At 35.7% G+C, this 20,274-nt stretch overlaps 1 protein-coding gene across 3 annotated transcripts in view; it reads right to left on the reverse strand.

Moving 5' to 3' along the window:
* The window catches only part of LOC150090494 (5-taurinomethyluridine-[tRNA] synthase subunit GTPB3, mitochondrial), a 115,672-nt gene that overhangs the window by 14,759 nt on the left and 80,639 nt on the right, over nt 1-20,274 (reverse strand). For all 3 annotated transcript variants that reach the window (XM_090378458.1, XM_090378455.1, XM_090378466.1), the window contains exons 6-7: nt 17,077-17,242; nt 408-779 (exon numbers count right to left, since the gene is read on the reverse strand). In XM_090378458.1, coding sequence (XP_090234584.1) covers nt 408-779; nt 17,077-17,242 — 538 coding nt within the window. The remainder of the gene's footprint in view (nt 1-407; nt 780-17,076; nt 17,243-20,274) is intronic.

The raw sequence follows: 20,274 nt of genomic DNA on the forward strand, positions 1-20,274 counted from the left end.
CGGAGTTTCCTGACTGAATAAGTAATTTTTTTGGGTATAAGTTAAGATAGAACAAACTTTAAAATTTAAAGACTGAGTGGCCAGGCTGAAGCACTCAATGTGCTACCAAGTTAGGAGTGGTGGAAAAAACCACATGGGATGAAAACTTTTTTCTTTAGAGAGAGCAAGTAACCAAGCGGATCATAATACAAAACGTCAAAAGATATTTTTTATTACAATCAGCATTATTTTGTATTTATTATTTAATTTTTAGTATGAGGTTCTCATTACATCTTAACCCAGACAGCAGCTAAAACTGTCATTCTGTGCAGTAGTAGTAAAATATAATTTTACAAAAAGAGGAAAACTGTCATGCAGCTTACAAAAAAAAAGAACTTTTAAGTAAAATATCCAAATTAATTACTTACAGTAGCTCCACTTTATCTTTCAAAAGTTTCAAAAAAACATCCAATCCATCACCAGATTTGCAGGATATAGCACAAATGTCAACTTTATCTGTCTGCATATTTATCTTATTCCAGATGAACTGTTCTTCTCTCAAAAGATCAATTTTATTGAAAGTAACAAGTATATATGGTTCAACATTTGAACTTCCATCCTTTGGGAGAACAAGTGCTGTCTGCATACTCTCTAAAAAATCACAAGCCAGTTCTGTAAATCCCAAGATTTCCAAATGATTTTTCACCATTTCAAGTATGCACAATGTTTCAGTTTTATCCACTAAGTTCAATAATGAAGAAGCTTCCATCATAAGTACCAGTATATCTGCTTGTAAAGCTCTAAAATTGAACAAAATAGAATATGTATTTAATGCTAATTTTAGTGAATATTTGTGCATAAAACTAAGGGAAAAAAAAAATTCCAAATATATCTGTAATTCCCAAAAGTTTGAAAACTTAACTCTTGGATACATGCAAAAACCTTCTTTAATAAAAGGCATCCCAAAATTCTTGGAAGTTTTATATGTTCATAACTTTTGTTTAGGGATTAAATTAAAAAAAAAAAAAGATTATTTATTACAATTATGTCACCAAGATGGCCTCCATTTTTCTGCAAATATTCTGGCCCTAATGAACACATTTTCCATAATTAGGGCCAAAGTAGATGCACTAACATTTGCAGTTAGTGTTTTAATGTTTCAATTCTGTGGCTCATTTGCAAATACTTTAACCCAGAGGTTTCCAACCTTTCTCGGTTCACGGCACCCTTAGTGTCCTAGTAATTTTTTCACGGCACCTATAGACCAAAAGAAATACCTAACACAGTGGTTTTCGACCTTTTAATATACAGTATATACCTATATAATATTTTTTGCTTTATATAGAGGTGCTAAATAAAGATCAGTTATATATCACCACAAAATTAAAAAGATACGGTACAATGGATACCATACACCTTTTTATAATTAGATAGTATGAATCAGAGCTGTATTACTCAATATGTTCTACGTTGGTAATAATATTAGTAAATTGATAAGAGGAGTTTACCTCAATATAGTACGTGGAACACTTCCGTATGATACCCTCCAGAAATTAAAACGGAAAAAACGAAAAAATCGACAACTTACCGGTACATTAAAGTAAAATATAAATAATTAAAGTGAAATATAAATAATTAAATAATCAATTTAACACAATTCAAAATCAATTCAAATTAACGCAATTAAAAGAATCTAACGAAAATCGTTTTGAATATTTTCGTTAGATTCTTTTAATTGCGTTAATTTGAATTGATTTTGAATTGTGTTAAATTGATTATTTAATTATTTATATTTCACTTTAATTATTTATATTTTACTTTAATGTACCGGTAAGTTGTCGATTTTTTCGTTTTTTCCGTTTTAATTTCTGGAGGGTATCATACGGAAGTGTTCCACGTACTATATTGAGGTAAACTCCTCTTATCAATTTACTAACCTTTTTATAATGAAATAAATATACAAATTAAAAAAAAATAAATAATAATAATAACTTTAGTAACTTAAACCCAGATTACACTGCACCCCAGTTGAAAACCACTGCTCTAACCTTTCAAATAATCCCAAAGGAAGAAATGTACGTCACTTAAATTGAGCAACCTTGCTAGCCAATTAATGCTCCTAAACTGAGAAATAAGGCATCTGGGGAATAATTCCTACAAAGGCATTTTCCCTTCACTTATTTATATATGTGAAAATCTCAAGCATCATATTTCTGTAACATCATGGCTTAAACTACAGAACTTACAAAAAAACTACTTAACCTACAGAATTTACAAAAAAATTTCTGCCAATAATGTTAACCACCAAACAGTTAGTTTGCAGGGTATGGAGATTTTTGAACAACTTATAGATTTTTGGAACCCTTTATTTCCAAATTTTGCTTGTTCACAGATCTGTTAAGATGAAAATGTGTTAGATTTCAATCTAAAGGCTCTGAACAGTAACAGTGAAAATTGTTTGTGGAATACAGTTCCACAACGTCACTCTATGCTGCACATTTTATGATTTCATTTTCAATAATCGCAGACAAGAAAAAGTCATAGTCAAATAAAATCCTCCAAGACTTTTGGGATACCCTGTATAAGATAAGGAAAAAAATAAAAATGAAGCTGCATTTTTATGTACAGGTAGTTCCCAACCTTGAGTTAATTTGTTCCTAGTGTGCGCTCGTAAAGTGGGAATATATTACCCATAGTAATAATGTTAAAAATAAGGGTTACATTCTCAATAATGAAATTAGTTAGCTCATTAATTTATGTTTAAACAATGATTGATTTATCCAAAGAAAGGAAAACATAGCCTGTAAAATCAAGCAAATTATAATAATAAATAACTTATTTATGACTTACAAATGCTAAAGAATGTTTATTCTTCATCATCATCAACTAAATGCACACTCATTGATCGCTCATTATTGGCTCGGCACTCATTGGTTTATTGCATAAGGAGTCGTCTTCTTCAGAAATGCTTCAAGAGGCATTTGTTTCCAAGATAATCTTCTCTTTTCTTTATAAATTTTAATAGCATGCACAAGCATTTTTTAATGGAACGCACAAATTGCACCTAACACAATTTGAACAGAATAACAAGTTTACAAAGCTTAAAAAAAAAAGAATTCTGAAAATTTATTTATGATTTTTATACAATTGAAGATTTCAGTAAAGGGGAAATTCATTTCACCATAATAACATAAAAAACCACACAATTCCAGCTATCAGTATTTTTTGCAAATGCAATAACAAGGAGTTTACTACCCGTTTATAATTGCTTGTAGTAACAGAAAAGCCCAATAAATCAGAAAGTGCAAATTGTTTTTATTGTTTTATGGTAGTGACCTCCAGAAATGTGCTTTAGAAAAATATCACAAAGACATTCAAAATTGGTTCTTATAACAGAACATATGATAACATTAGCATTAGAATTAGTACAGGCATACGATGCAAGAAAGTAAGCTTATGCAGCATCAGCCAAAAAAAAAAAAAAACCCTTCCATTTCACCCTTTCATTTGTTCCAAATGCCTGTCCAGCTCAGCCTTAAATTTATTTAGGCCATCAACTTCCACAACAAAAGATGGAAGTCATAACAATGAAAGTGTAGTGCATTTTAATGATTTGAATTGGTAACTAATACAATTTATAAAAACAACCTTTTAGAGTTATATAGCAAAAATTTTCAACTTCCAAGGTCGTGGAACAAATTACCAAAAATAGTGTATTATTGGGTTCACATTACGATATTTTCACGATACGATGGTGTCCTGGAATGGATTAATATCATAAGGGGGGAGGGGGAGATGCACTGTATTGTATAGCCAACGTGTGTGGTTTGAAATGCAGCATTTATGAATGTTTATTACAAATCAATTTTTGAAATTAATGTTCATATTTTCGATTTTGTTGATACTTAAAAAAAAAAAAAAAAACTCGTAAACCCGGGAACTCATGAAGCGGGAACTGCCTGTATTTTACAATATACTGAATTGCATTTAAATGAATATTTTGGAAAGCACTTACAAAAGTACACAGTGCTTGCTGATATTCCTCTGCAGCTAGTGCTTTTTGAAGGGAAAAAATTTGAAAATAGAATAAAAATTATATAAATAGATGGTACTCTGTCACATGAAAGTTATTTATATAACTTTTATTCTATTTTATTTTTATATTTTGTATCATTCAGTTTCACTAGCTACAGAGGACACAAGATAGTCAAAGCAAGCACTGTGCACTTTTCTGTGCTTTCAAGAATATCCTTTCAAATTTAAAGCACAATAATATAAAATGCACAGTTGTAATCCCTACATACATTATCCTTCACATATTTTATATAAATGAAGCTGTGTTTTTATATAAATTTAATTTTACATAAAACAGCTTTTAACTTTTTTTAATTTAATTTTATATAAATGAAATTGTTTCTGAAATAACTTTCATAATAACACCAACAATTTTATTTTTAAGAAAATAAAACACAAGATTAATTGTCCTAGCTGAAACTGTCCTCACAGTGGTTACCACTGCCATTCTTTCACATGTGAAAAGGGTCTGAGTTTAAATCCTGTCTCAAACAGGGGGACAGCAAGGAGTTTGTGCGTGAAGACAGCTTTACTGATGAGCCATGGTGTGGTGTACCTATCAGGATATATGTGGATAAAAAACTTGAGGCTGTGAACAAAACTCTGAAAACAGGTAAGATATGAGGTGTAATACAATTCTGAACATTAAAAACACTACAGTGACGAAGGGGAAAGGTTTCTGGACAGGATTGTCATTGGAGATGAAATATTGTTTTACCACATAGCTCCATTATATGGAAGCACATCCTAACTCCTCCTCTAATAGTCTAGTGAAATACAAGGTTACCCTAGTATGGATTTAACAAGGTGTGATTCTTGTCTTGAATCAGAGCAAGAAATGATGCATAACATTATTACATTAACCCTCAAAAGTTTATGAATGGTGATCTACAGGAGTGCCCTGTGAATCACCATTCATTAATAAGGTCAGTTATGCAAGAATGCAGACTTTTTCTGCATCAGCCAAAAAATAATAATAGACAATAAATAAGATTATTTATTCTATTCTCATTCCCATAAGGCAGAGGTGTCAAACTCATTTGGGCCGCAGGCCATTTCCTGTATTAGTGTACCTCACACGGGCCACACATGACCTACAAAACCTTGCCACTGCTAAGCCTAAAGTTGCTTTTTAATTACTCAGTTGTTGCTTGTTGCTGACTGATACGTGCAGCTGAGAATGAAATAAAAAAAAGGAAATAAAAGTCTGAATAAACAACAGAACGAATAATGAAAAGCAAGTTTATTCCAGATAATACAATATTTCAACAAGGAAATATACATGAAATTAGTAGGTAATTGAGGCCTTTTTGCCAGAGACTTGACTTGTAACCAGCATCACGAGATTTTGAGTCAAAGATTGAGAAGACACAACCTTCATTACGGAAGAAAGATTGGCATCGGTTAGTCTTGATCTGTGGACTGTTTTGTTAGCTTTCATGTGCAAAAACAGTTGTTCACATAAATATGTGCTCACAAAGTAACATAGAATTTGTGCTGCAACTTTCTTATCTCTGGGTATTTTTGTCCTAAATACGAGCAGATTTTTGGGATCCCAACTTCTCGGTATTTCTCTTTTAAAATTGAGTCATTCTGCAAATCAATTAGTTCCATTTGTATGGAAATGGGAGCTTTCTCAACATTAAAAGAAAAAGTACCCATGAAAAGAATAAAATCTTCTTGGTGCTGCTTTAAATCTTTAGAGCACATATCAAGTTCATCTTTAATCTTTTCTATTCTATCACAATATTTTGAAAAGGTATAACTTTGACTTTCATTTTTCAACTGTTCACACATAGAAAAGTAAGTCAGAGTACTCTCTTTTAAATTGATTTTTCCACACAACTTTTTTTTTGAAAACTAGCCAGCACATCATGCATGTCTGTTATCAACTGATCTTTCCCTTGTATTTTGATGTTTAGGTGACCTGTAATATCTACTAGGAAGGCCAGATCTTGTACCCAAGACTGATCCTTTCAGAAGCGATACATCCTGATCTTTCATTTCTAGGAACAGTATTATTTCTTCCAAAATTAAAAAAAAAAAAAAAAACATCATTAGTATGTTGTGGCAAGACAAGTATGTCTTTAGTACGTTGTGGACATCTTTAATAAGACATCTGTGTGGCAAGACATCTTCAGTACATTGTGGCCCTTCAAATTCACTTTCCAACTGATTCACCAACTTGTGATTCAGTACTCTGGACCAGATGAAGTTCACAGTTTTGGCCACAGCCTTGAGAACATAGTCAATGTTGAGTATTTTCGAACACAGAACCTGCTGATGAATAATGCGGTGGAAAGATAGCAATTTTTGTTTGTCCAGATACTCGTCCTTCAGTTTTTCTTCTAGTGTTGATACAAATCCTTTGACTGGTCCCACAGGAGTTAGTTATTATTGGTGACTCTATTGTCAGGGAGACGGGGAATATATTGTGTAAAAAGGATAGGTGGAATAGAACCAGGGTATGTCTGCCAAGAGCAAAAGTTGATGATGTTGTAAAGCATATATCATCTTTTAAGGGCATGAAGGGTGATATTGTTGTACACGGCACCAATGACATTAAGAGTAGGAGATCTGCAGATTTACTTAACAAGTACAGGTCAATGTTGTAAAAAAGTGGTGAGTTAGGGTTAAATTTGAAAGTGTCTGCAATTCTGCCCAGACATGATAGGAGGGAGTACATGATGAGAGCCTTGTCAATCAATTCGGAAATAGAATTTTTTTCAGCGTGGTGTGTGCTTGTTAACAGGAAAGACTACTTCTACAGGGATGGGATACACTTAAATAGAAAGGGTACAAGAATATTTGCTGATGCTATCGAGGCAGTGTTAGGTGGGTCACAAAACTGCTAGCTTGGGGGGATTCACAGACTAAAAGGTTAAAAGTAGCTGCAGGCATAGGTGAAGGTGATTCTTGCACTACTTCTATTAAAATAAGCAGCAGCCTGGAGTAAGGGGTGCTGGGGGTCTCAGGGACTGATGGCAGTAATAGTGAAACAGGTGGGTATATGGGATGTGTTACGGTAATTAAGAATAAGAATAGGTATACCAATGCTAGAAGTATAGTAAATAAATTTGATGAGTTTGAAGTGTTGGTCAAGACATCAAAGACAGATATTCTTGGGATATCAGAGATGTGGTGTCACGCAGATATTAGGAATGCAGAATTGGAATTTGGGGAGTACAATATGTACAGAAAGGATAGACAAGATAGGAAGGGAGGAGGTGTTATGCTGTTAAGAAAAACATAAAATCAAAAGAAGTGCATCCAGTTGATATAGTTGATATATTATCATTATATCAACCATATTATATAGTTGATATATTATCCAATTGGCTTTCACTACTGATTCACTGCCTTCATTAATTTTTGTAATATTTTTGTAATTACATTTTGCTGCCTTTGAAGTGAGTTCTTCATATCCTTTAGTTTTTCTTCTCTTAATTTACTCTCAAAACATGAAAATTTTTCTTTGTGAATTGTATCATGGTGTCATTTATTATTGTACTCTTTGACAACACTAATCGATTCATTACAAATAATACACACAATTTTACCATTTACCTCTGTGTAAGAGTAACTCAATTTCCATCTTTTATGGAATTGTCTCCCCTCATCAACAACCTTTCTTTTTCTGGTTGTCTTGGAAAGCGACATCACATTGGAATCACATGTATATAAGAGTCACAAAACTCTTTGCTTACTGACTTTATTAAATAGAAATGGCAACACAAATATTAGCTCATTCGCATTATAATGTAATTGACTTGAACAGTATGAAAGCTGCAGTAAAACTAACTGATAGCGTGTGAAACGATTGATTAAATAGGCAATGGAAAATGGTAGAAACACATTTCAGAAACGTCATTATTTTCCATGGAGGTGCTGCGGGCTCCCAGTTTGACACCCTTGCCATAAAGTAACCAATTCCATTTTGAATTTAGCCAGACTCACTACTACTGCCATGCTGGGAAACAACTTATAATTCCAATATTTAACAATAACTCATTGCCCATAGGTGAATTTTATGAGATCCTGTCTTCCATTATTCCCCAAAATTTTATATTTGTGCCACTGGTTTTTGTTGCATGATGGGGACATTTGTTTGCACAACAAGGCAACTCCTGGCACAACTACCAAAACTTGTGCCTGGCTGATATGGCTACATTATCTACTGCATACTCCAGATCTAGCACTGTCCAATTAGCATCTATTTGCACCTTTAAAGAGAAAACTTGTTGGCCAGCAGCTTAAGTTTAATAAAGATTTTGAAATTGGTATCAAAATCTGGCTGCTTAAGCAAAACCATGAAATTATACACAACAACAATTTGATCACATGATGGGATAAGTGTGCCCACAATGCAAGGAAGCTAGCTTATGCAGCATCAGACAAAAAACTACCCACCTACTTTATCCATCTAGTCTAATATTTGTCTAATTCTTCCTTAAATTATTTAAACTACCCATTTCCACAATGCCAAATGGAAATTTTATTCAAAAAATCAAATTAAATCTCTGGCCAAAAGCATATTTTTGTACATCTATTTTGCATCCATTCCTTGCAATTTAAGTTTGTCCTGTCGTGTGTGGTCCATAAAGGAGTAAGGATGTCATCAGCAATTAGTTCACTCAACCCATTTAAAGCTTAAACACTTCAATGAGAATTCCTTGCAGGTGCTTAGTTACTAATTGCTGCAATTTGCAGATCTTGAAGCTAGTGTGCTTCGTCATCAGTGGGTGGCCCACTGATGATGAAGCCCACTAGCTTCGAAACAATCGTCTGGGTGGTGGTATCCAGTGAAAATAAATAACAGTAGTCTTCTCTACTAGAGAAGCGTTATTTATTTGAAGTAGTGCAATACCAGCTATCTCATTGTGAAGACACCCACAATATGAGATACAATTAAAACGATGCCTTTACATTACATACGTAGTTCAAATTTATGGGTGAACTATGGTGTATCTACACCAATATTATATAGTTAGATACTACTGTATATATATAAAGCTTTAACCTACAAAGGCTATTGAATCATATTTATAAAAGGCCAAATAACTTAGCATTAGTAGTAGTGGCAAATAATGCAAGGAAGTAAAGCTTATAAAAAGAGAAAGCCACTACATATATCATTTGTCCACCCCCCTTCTTAAATTCATTCAAATTACCCACTTCCACAACACCAGATATTTCTTCTCACAATCAGTTACTCTATCCTGCAACCATCCTTTTCCAATTTAAATTTATGCCCCCTTGTGTATACATTGTCCAAGCCCCAAAACCTTTCTCAAGATTCTTGACTCAAGTTAGAGTTGAATTTGAAAGTGTCTGCAATTCTGCCCAGACACGATAGGAGGGAGTATATGATGAGAGCCTTGTCGATCAATTCGACCCTGGAGAGATTATGCAAGGCTCAAGGGGTAGAATTTTTCTCAGCCTGGTCTGTGCTTTTTAACAGGAGAGACTGCTTCTACAGGGATGGGATACACTTAAATAGAAAGGGTGCAAGAATATTTGCTGATGCTATCGAGGCAGAGTTAGGTGGGTCGGAAAAATCGAATTTATTCACTAAGAGTTGAAACAGGTGCATGTATACTTGCATGTACATCAATGCTAGGAGTATAGTTAATAAATTCGATGAGCTTGAAGTGCTAGTCAAGACATCAAAGGCAGATATTGTTGGGATATCAGAGACATGGTGTCACAAAGACCATAAGCAGTGCAGAACCGGAATTTGGTGCAGAAAGGATAGACAGGACAGAAAGGGAGGAGGGGTTATGCTGTTAGTTAAGATACACACAAAATCTAAGAAAGTGCATCCAGTTGATGTTAGTGGACAATGCAATGTTGAGTCTGTTTGGTGTGACATAAGCACAGGGAAAGGAAAAATGAGAGTAGGTGTGTGTTATAGGCCTAATGAATCAGTTGAGTATAATGAGCAATTGTGCAGAGAAACAGAGTGGGCCAGTAAATCAGAGTGTCTTATAATCGATGATTTTAATTTCCTAGAGATTGACTGCAATTTGTGGCCTGGTCACTCACATACTAGCAAGGCATTTGTGGATTTATTGGATGATTCTTTTCTACAGAAGCATGTTCGGGAGGCAACTAGAGGGAGTAATACTCTTGATCTGATTATCAGTAGTGATTCTTCATGCATCAAGAATCTGCAGATAAAGGAACCACTAGGTGGCAGTGATCACAGTGTGCTGAAGTAGAATTTACTCAAAGAGATAACTACCATCAAGGATAAAGGGAAGGGTTTTTGCTTTCGTAAAGATGACTACGATGGTCTGAGACAGTATTTAAATTCTATACCACGGGACCAACTGATGATGTTACCAACAGCAAATTCAAAATGGAAAGCATTCAAAGAATTAATCTTGGAAGCTTCTAGGCTTTTCATACCAACCAAGAAATATTGTTCAAGATTTAGGATGTGACACAGAAGCCTATGATAGATATAAGCTGGTCTGTAACCAAGTTACAAAGGAGGTTAGGCAGGCGAAAGCAGATTACGAGAAATCTTTGGCAAGGGATGCAAGGAAAAACAGCAGAGTTCTTTACTTATGTAAACTCTAGAAGGAAGGGGATGGATTGGTCCACTTGATATCGATGGTTCAACTGTTGATGATCCTACTCAGGTAGCTAACAAACTAAATGAATATTTTGCATCTACGTTTACACACACGAGGAGTTATTCAGGGAGGGGAATGCCAGAGGTGTATTCAACTCTGGCAGTAAGCTAGATAATCTTGTAATAACTGAGAGTAAAATAGAGGAAAAATTGTTGAAGATAAACAGAAGAAAGGCACCTATGGTGGATGGAATCTATCCAGTTATATTAAAGGAGGCAGCAAAGGAAGTAAGCAACCCCTTAGCCATAATTAAGAGAGCTTCCCTGGACTCAGGGGAGGTACCCATGGACTTGAGATGTGCAAATGTGACCCCAATCCACAAAGGAGGATCAAGGGGAGACACAGGTAATTACAGACCTGTTAGTTTAACTTCTATTTCAGGGAAATTAATGGAGGCACAGGTTAAAGAAGCATTGAAGGATCATCTAGACAAGACTTCAGTTATAGCTCGGACACAGCATGGGTTTGTTAAGGGGAAGTCTAGTCTAACTAATTTGATTGGATACTATTATGTAGCCACAAAGGAACTGGATGCAAAGAATAACTTTGATATCATATATATTTTCTTCATCTTTCTCAGAATAATCACCTCAGAGGGCATAAATTCAAATTGAGGAAGGACGGATGTCGGATAGATGTGCGGAAATTTGCCTTTGGCCAGCGGGTGGTTGGTTGGTGGAACCGACTTCCATCACTTGTTGTTGAAGTTGATAGCCTAAACAAATTTAAAGCTCAACTGGACAGGTATTTCGAACGAACGGAGGGGTGAAATGGGAGTGGGTTTTTTTTTTTTTTTTTTTTTTTTTGGCTGATGCTGAATAAGCTTGCTTTCTTGCATCATATGCCTCTGCTAATGCTAATTTGGATCTTAGAAAGGCCTTTGATACTGTTGCACATGGAAGACTGCTGCACAAATTGGAGCAGTGTGCATTGGAGGCAAATTGCTGCTATAGATAAAGGGATGGTTGAGTGGGAGAAGACAGAGAGTGGTAATCAATGAACACTGCTCTTCGTGGACTAATGTTATTAGTCCAGTCCCTCAGGTTCAGTGTTGAGTCCATTGTTGTTTTCTGTATTTATAAATGATATTGATGATGGTATATCAGGCTTAATGTCCAAGTTTGCAGACAATACGAAGGTTGGGACTAATGACAGAACGCTAGAGAATGACAGAATGCAACAGGATCTAGAAAAGTTGAGCAGATGGGCTGATAGGTGGTAAATGAAGTTTAACATTGACCAATGTAAAGTACTACATATGGGAAACAGTAATCCCAGAGTAACGTATCAACTCTGTGGTACCACACTGACAGTGGTAGAGAATGTAAAGGACCTGGGGCTAATTGTGCAGGCAGATATGAAATTTTCTGAGCAGTGCAGACAGTTTGCAAGAGTAGCTCATGGTGTCTTGTCAATGATATACAGGAATTTTTCTAGTAGGGATAAGGAGGTGATTATCCCCTTGTATAAGGTAATGGTCAGGCCACACCTTGAGTACTGCATACAGGTCTGGAGGCCTCATTTTAAGAAGGATGTAGAGCTGTTGGAACGAGTACATTATCATCATCAGCCATTTTCAATCCACTTCAGGATGAAGGCCTCTCCAGCACCTTTCCAGTTCCTTCTGTTTTGAGCACTGGCCATCCATTTACTACTCAGAAACTCATGAATTTCATCTATCCATCTCCGCCTTTGTCTTCCAGGTTTTCTTCTAGCTCCTCTTGGGTACCATTCTGTTATTTTCTTAGTCCATCTGTCATCATGTCTTCGAGCTATGTGTCCTGCCCTAGACCATTTTAGTTCTTTAGTTTTGATAAGAATGTCCTTTACTTGAGTTTGCTGCCTAATCCATGTGTTTCTCTTCTTATCTAACAGTCTGATTCCCATATAATTCATTCCATTCTTCACTGTGTAGTTCTCAGCTTCTCTTCCATTCTTTTGGTGAGTGCCCAAGTTTCACTTCCATAAGTCATGGTGGGGAGTATACATTGGTTCATTATTTTACGTTTCAGACAAACTGGGATATTGCTCTTCAGTATGTGACTATATTTCCTGAATGCTATCCATCCAAAATTTATTCTTCTCTTGACTTCCAGCCATTTATCATTATTACAACTAATAACTTGTCCCAGATAAGTATATGACTCCACCTTTTCAATTACTGTTCCTTCAATCATTATTTCCCTTTCTGTGGCATACTTGTTCATCATTACTTTTGTTTTAGCCATATTCATCTTTAGTCCAAAATCCTTACTAACTGTGCATAACTGATTAAGATTTTCCTCTAATTCTTTGGGATCGTGGCTTATGACCACAATGTCATCTGCAAATCGTAAATGGTTTAGGTACTCTCCGTTCACATTGACTCCTTTCTGCGACCAGTCTAATCTTCTGAAAGCTTCCTCAAGGGCAGCAGTAAACAGCTTCGGAGATATTGTGTCTCCTTGTCGAACTCCTTTCTCGATTTTAAATTTGCTACTGTCTTTGTCTAGTCTAATAAAGGATGTAGCACTCTCATATATTTTCTTCAAAATCATAATATATGGAGTATCTATGCCTTGTCTTTCCAGTGCCCGAAACATTGCCTTATGCTGTATGGAGTCAAATGCCTTTTCATAATCCACAAATGCCAGGCATAATGGTATTTTATATTCATTTGCTTTCTCCATTAGCTGTGATATTACGTGAAGGTGATCCATAGTTGAGAATCCTGTCCTAAAGCCAGCTTGCTCTTTCAGTTGATTCTCATCAAGTATTCTTTCTAATCTGTTAGTAATGACCCTTGTGAACAACTTGTAGATATGGGATAACAAGCTAATTGGTCTATAATTTCCAATTTCTGATTTATCTCCTTTCTTATGCAGCAAAACTATGATTGCATTATTCCACTGCTTAGGCATCACACCTTTTCTAATGCACTTTGTGAAGAGCCTTGCCAGTTTTTGTGTTATGTCTCTTCCTCCCAATTTTAACAACTCTACAGTAACTTCATCTTCCCCCGGGGCTTTCCGATTCTTCATTTTCTTCAATGCATGTTCTACCTCATCAGGAAGAATATCGGGTATGTCGTATGTGTTGCTACTTTGCAATCCATGTTCCCCACTGCTGGTATCATTCCCTCGCTCCTTGTATAATTCTCTATAGTAGTCTTCTGCTATTTGAATTATGCCTTCTCTGCTGTTTATAAGTACACCATTGCTATTCTTCAGTTTCAGTATAATTTGTCTTTCTGTATTACTGCTCATGGCTGCTGATTTAAATCCTTTGTTTTCCCTTAATGCTTGTTCTACTTTTCTTGTGTTAAATCTTCTTATGTCCTCTCCGAGTCTCTGTTTGTTTGTTTGTTATTTGGTTTTTAGGAGCATTAGCAACTAAGGCCATATTGCTCCGGGATATGCGATGGTCATTCCCTGACCTTCCCGCATCCTCCATATTTGGTGGTGACGGGCTCGAACCCCGGTCTAATCAAGAAGCGTGTGCTACGCACTGTTGCTCCTTCCCACCTGGCCACGGAGACGCCTCTGAGTCTCTTTCTAATGGCTTTGCATAACTCAGTATACTCAATTTTCTCCCTGGCAGTGTTTTTCTTGTTCTTCATTTGTCGTCGTTGGTTCATCATGACAAGTGTTTCTTGACTAATTTTTTCTTCTTTGGATTTCTGTTTCCCTATAGGTTTCTTGGGCTTTATCACTTTCAGAAAGTTGTAATATTCCTCGTCGATATCTTGGTCCTGAGCAGTCTGCAGAAGCTCAAACTTGTTCTTAAGTTCCAGTACATACTGCTTTTTCTCCTCCTCTGTTATTTCAAAGACCTTTGTATTATTTACTCGAGTCAGTTTTTTTCCTTTCCTTTCCTACATCTATATCAAGTGTACATCTTACCATTCTGTGATCACTTCCAACATTTACCTTATTCAGGACGGTAACATAATTCACAATATATCTTCTGTTAGTGAGGATGAAGTCGATTTCATTAGTTATTAATCCATTTGGACTCTTCCATGTCCACTTTCTGTTCACCCTTTTCTTGAAAAAAGTGTTCATTACTGACAGTCCTTGAGATTCTGCAAATTCCACAAGTCTTTCACCTCTTTTATTTCTTTCACCAATTCCAAAATTTCCTATAGTTCCTCTTTCTGCGCTGTTTTGCCTTTTTCCAACCTTAGCATTGAAGTCCCCCATAATAATAGTGTAGTGGGTTTTCTGCTCATCTAGAAGACTCTCAATTTCAGTGTACATTTCTTCAACCTCTTCATCATCATGGCTCGACGTTGGTGCATAAATCATTATAATCTTTAGCTTGTACCTCTTAGAAATCTTGAATATTAGTCTTGACACCCTTGGTGATGTACTTTTGAATTCCAAAATGTTGTTTTTAAAATCTTTATGGACCAGAAACCCAACTCCACCTTCACTCCTTTCACTGTTTCCATTGGTGTAAAGCAGATTTCCACTTGATAAACTTATAAGTGATTCATTTCTTCTTCTTGTTTCAGGAATGAGTACAGAGAAGGGCAACAAGATTAGTGAACAGAACAAAGGATTGCTCTTATAAAGAAAAGCTTAAGTTTTGGAAATTACAGTGTCTGGAGACTAGGCACCTGCGAGATGATCTGATTGAGGTGTATAAAGTTTTGAATGGTTTAAGAATGCTGATGCATTCTTCCTCTTGCTCAGAATAATCGCCTGAGAAGGCATAAATTCAAATTGAGGAAAGACGGTTGTAGGATAGATGTGCAGAAGTTTGTCTTTAGCCAGCAGGTGACTGATTGCTGGAACAAACTTCCATCTGTCGTTGTAGAAGTTGATAGCTTAAATAGATTCAAGACAGAACTTGACAAACATTTGCAGTGAGGGGATGGGTGAAATAAGGGGTTTTTTTTTTGGCTGACGCTATATAAGTTTGCTTTCTTGCATCATGTGCTAATGCTAATGCTAACTCAAAAGAGGGCAGTCAGGTTAATTAAACCTTACATATCTCTTATAACGTCTCTCCACTTTCTGTCCTGCAGGCATTAAATTTCTGCTGCATGCCTTTTCTATAAGAATTTTCATGGGCACTTTTCTTCTGAATTCCCATTATAATTCCCCAATCTCTTCCAAACACATTCCACAAGCAGTTAACATCCAGTTACTGTCCTACTCTAAATTTACAGTACCAAGTTTTCCTTTTATCCCTTTTACTTCTGTTTTCTGAAAAAACCTTCCTATGTTATATATTTCCCAAAAATTATAACCTACAGAAATTCAAGTCTAATGTCAACAAGTGCCTTCTGTCTTCTCAGCTTTCAGCTCATGCATGGTAATAAATAGTATAGGTTCTAATACTTTTCATGCTTAAAAAAAGTAATGATACTGTTAGCTTACTAAAACCATTTAAAGCTTTAGACACTTCAATCAGGTCTTCTTGTAGATGCCTAATTTCCAGAACTCAATTCTTTCTTTCTTTCTTTCTTTTCTGATAAAAGAAGTAGCCTTTTGTACCCCAAACTTAATAATGCTCTTCTTTGGACCTATTCCAACAGATCCACATCCTTCCTAAAATGAGGCTTTCTAAATGCAGTGGTTAACCCAACCACTGTCTTATATAATAGGATGATACCTGTTTAACTCTGCTGGATGTCTACACTGCTGAAAGAACTTTACGTTGGATTGTACATTATCCAAGAAAGAGAGAGAGAGAGAGAGAAAAAGAGAGAAAAAGAGTGTGTGTGTGTGTGTGTGTGTGTGTGTGTGTGTGTGTGTGTGTGTGTGTGTGTGTGTGTGTGTGTGTGTGTGTGTGTGTGTGTGTGTGTGTTCCCCCTATTCTCCACTTGAGTTTTGTTATTTTGAGATTACTGCTACCAAAAATCTTGTATTTATCAACATTAAACTTCAGTTGCTACTTTTCAGCTTATCTACCTAATTTCTCTAGATCTTGTTGCAGTAGCATATCCTGATCTGTCATGAACCACCCTGACAATCTTATCATTGGCAAACTTACACATTAAACTTAATATACCTTCCTCAATATTGTACTTATTGAAAAAAACTAAGGAGCCCATCACTGAACTTTGAGGGACACGACTGATAACATTTATCCATGAAAGGCAATGGCTATTAATAACCATGCTGTATCCCATCGCTCAACAATCCCTTTATTCATTCACAGCAATAACTTGCTCCAACTGTCACACTGCTCCAAACTATGCAGTATTTCATAAAAATCAGTATTAATTTTTACTGAAGTCTAAGTATATATGATGTTAAAATTATTTTTTTCATTTAATAAGAATTTAGCGTTTCAGCACTGTTTTTTCAATATTCTTGGCATTCTACAATATAACATTCTGAGCTTTATTTAAAAGCATGATTATATTATATAAAGTTTATTATTTACATACTTTTGTCTAGCCCTGCGAATTCCCTCTTGTTCAACGGCATCTATACTATCGTGCAAACCAGCAGTATCTGATAGAAGAACTGGATAGCCACCAATATTCAAAGCTGACTCGACAACATCTCTAGTAGTTCCTGGAAATGGAGATACAATTGCTACTTCCCTCTGACCTGAAACATATATCCCAAAAAAAAAAAAAAATAAATAAATAAAATAATAAATAAATAAATGTATATATATAATTTCAACTGTAAATTATAAAATATTAGTAATAAAATGTGAGAAATTTTCCTTTATGTTGTCTGTAAAACACTTGCACCCAAAAGTGCAAGAATTATTATTATTATTATTATTATTACTAGCCATATAGTGCAAGGAAGCCTGAGGCTTATGCTGCACCAGCTAAAATAAATTTTGGAGTTACCCTGAGAGAAAGAGAGAGAGAGAGAGAGATAGAAAGGAATCACCAAGAAAGAGAAGAATGATGATATCCAGCTCAGGACCCTGGGTGTGCCAAGCCCATACTCACCAGATGTGAGCCCCTGGGGATGATATGAACATATGTTCGTTCGTAAGGCTTTATTTTGGCGTTATTATGCGCGAAAGTGACCCACAACAACAGTAGCACATCCACAATTGTGTTTGGTGAGGTAAACGCTCCACATCAATCTCCCCCCCCCCCAACTGTTGCACCTATTGATTTAAAATCAATTGAAGTTGGACACTTAATTTGAAAGGAAGGCAGTGCAGGTGTGAATGTGCTAAAAGTAAAGGAACATATATTCGAAATAATGTAATTTAAAAATAAAACGGAAGCTATGAATGCATTCTGCCTGCCCTAGTAACAGTAGTAGAGGCATGTGGTGCAAGAAAGCAAGCTTATGTAGCATCAGACAAAAAAAAAAAAAAAACACATTACATACATTCATTATCTCTAAACGTTTGTCCTGTTCTTCCTTGACTTTATTAAAGTTATCAACTTCCAAAACAACAGATGTAAGTTTGTTCGAGCAATCAACTACCCGCTGGCTAAAGGCAAATTTCTGCACATCTATTCTATCACTATCAATTCCTCTATTTGAATTTATGCCCCCTCATATTCCTAATCTGAGCAAGAGGAAGAATCCCATCAGAATTGAGCCTGCTCAACCCATTCAAGGCCTTATAACCTAGTAGTAGTAGTAATGGAGGCATGTGATGCAAGAGTATGAGCTTATGTAGCATCAGCCAAAAAAAATTTCACGATCTATTCCCTCTAAAAGTTTGTCCAGTTCCTCCTTGAATTTATTTAAGCTATCAACGACAGATGGAAGTTTGTTCCAGCAATGCTAGCACAAACCCTCTGGCTAAAGGTAAATTTCCCCACATCTATTCTACAACTGTCTACTTAATTTGAATTTATGCCCTCTGAGCAAGCGGGAGATTCCAATCAGAATTCAGCGTGCTCAACCCATTCAACCGTGCTCAACCCTTATACACCCCAATCACATCATCTCGGAGGTGCCTAATCTCAGTCGTTGAAGTTTGTAGAACTTAAGCCTTTCTAGGTAAGAAGATCCTTTCGTTACCTTCACCAATCTTGTTACCCTTCTCTGTACACACTCAAGCAACTCTACATCCTAAAATGAGGCCTCCAGACTTGTACGTAGTACTCAAGGTGTCGCCTGACAATTGCCTTATACAAAGGGATAATCACCTCCCTACTAACAAAATTCCTGTATATCATTGGCAATACACCATGACCTGTTCTGGCAGCCTCTCTGCATTAATCAGAAAACTTCATATCTGACTTGACGTCAATCAGATCACCTTGCAGGTGCCTGGTCTGCAATTTTCAGTTAAGCCTGTCTTTGTAAGACCACCCCTACTTAGAACACGTTCCAACTACAACTGGTGAAAGACAGTTGTAGAGTAGATGTGTGGAAATTTGCCTTTAGCAATGAAAGCGGGTACTAAAAAAAATATAAAAAATTATCATGTGAGTGTAGACACAAAATGCCTATTTAATTTGTTGGTAAATTGAGCAGGATCATCAACAAATAAAAGTTTATGATTTATATTTCACACACTAATGTGATTCATCCCTTTCTAGCTTTCCTGCTTTTTGTGCAGTAGGCTTCTCATTAGGTTGCTTACACTCCTTTGTGACTTCATTGAAGAATAGTTCATACCTAATGTAGACTTCGTCTTAATTTATATGCATCCCATGTTATTTTCTTTTCTGGTATGAGTTTCATTAGTTATCTGCCATCTCTTTAATTCTTTAATTCATTCAAACTAGTTTTATATTCATTTTAAAATTGAAGAGAAGTGCTTGAAAGCATTCTACAGGCAACATAGAGGTAAATTTCTCTAATTTTATTACTAATTGACATACTATATAGCTTATTTAGTTTTGTAGCTCTGTCTGTTACTTATTATAAAGATATACATATTTACATCCATTTGGCTCAGCTGGATTTTTGTTATTTCAATCAGCTGGTTGGGGTCCTAGGATAACATGTAGACGAGGGTATAGAAGTTGCAAAACAGCCTATATACAACTACAAAAAATGAATGGGCCATTGTAATCTGCTGCACTTCTATACTGGGTGCAATAAAACCATTAAATAAATTGCAAACTACCTGGGTTGGCCATATGGAGTACAAATGGATATTTATTTATTATTACTGCAAAACTCAAGCCATAATTATCAGTGTTGTCTGTAAATTGTATATGTTCTATAGGCAGGTTGTCTTTTTTTTTTCAAGTTAATAACCTAGGAATTTCTCAGCAGGAAAAGCATATGACTTCTGTAAGATCAACTAACTAAACAGAACTACTGGAGATTTTACAATGTCTAAAACCCTTTTGTTTTTCTTTATTGACAAATCCACTTTAAATAGTATGTTTAATGACACATGAACATATTTTCAATAGCTAGGCCATTTTCAGAGTGTGATTGGAATTTGGATGTTTGTGAACTGGAAGCACAGCATACAGTTTTCTGATCTGATGTCCATATTTGAGTCTAGCAGATGACCTGAGAAAGTTGTCCAACTGTGTAGTTTGGCTGAGGTGGTTCTATTATCTGGGGTTCTGGTTTGGGATTGGACCATCAGTCATTGTTCTAAGGACAATACAAGTCATGGGGGTACACTGCTTTGTGGAAAATTCCACTTTGTACATTGTGGTAGCAGTTGGGGGCACAATGCACATCTC

Source organism: Mastigoproctus giganteus, chromosome 1 (genome assembly GCF_048544385.1).
Source record: "Mastigoproctus giganteus isolate SK-2022 chromosome 1, ASM4854438v1, whole genome shotgun sequence".
In the NCBI taxonomy this organism is placed as follows: domain Eukaryota; kingdom Metazoa; phylum Arthropoda; class Arachnida; order Uropygi; family Thelyphonidae; genus Mastigoproctus; species Mastigoproctus giganteus.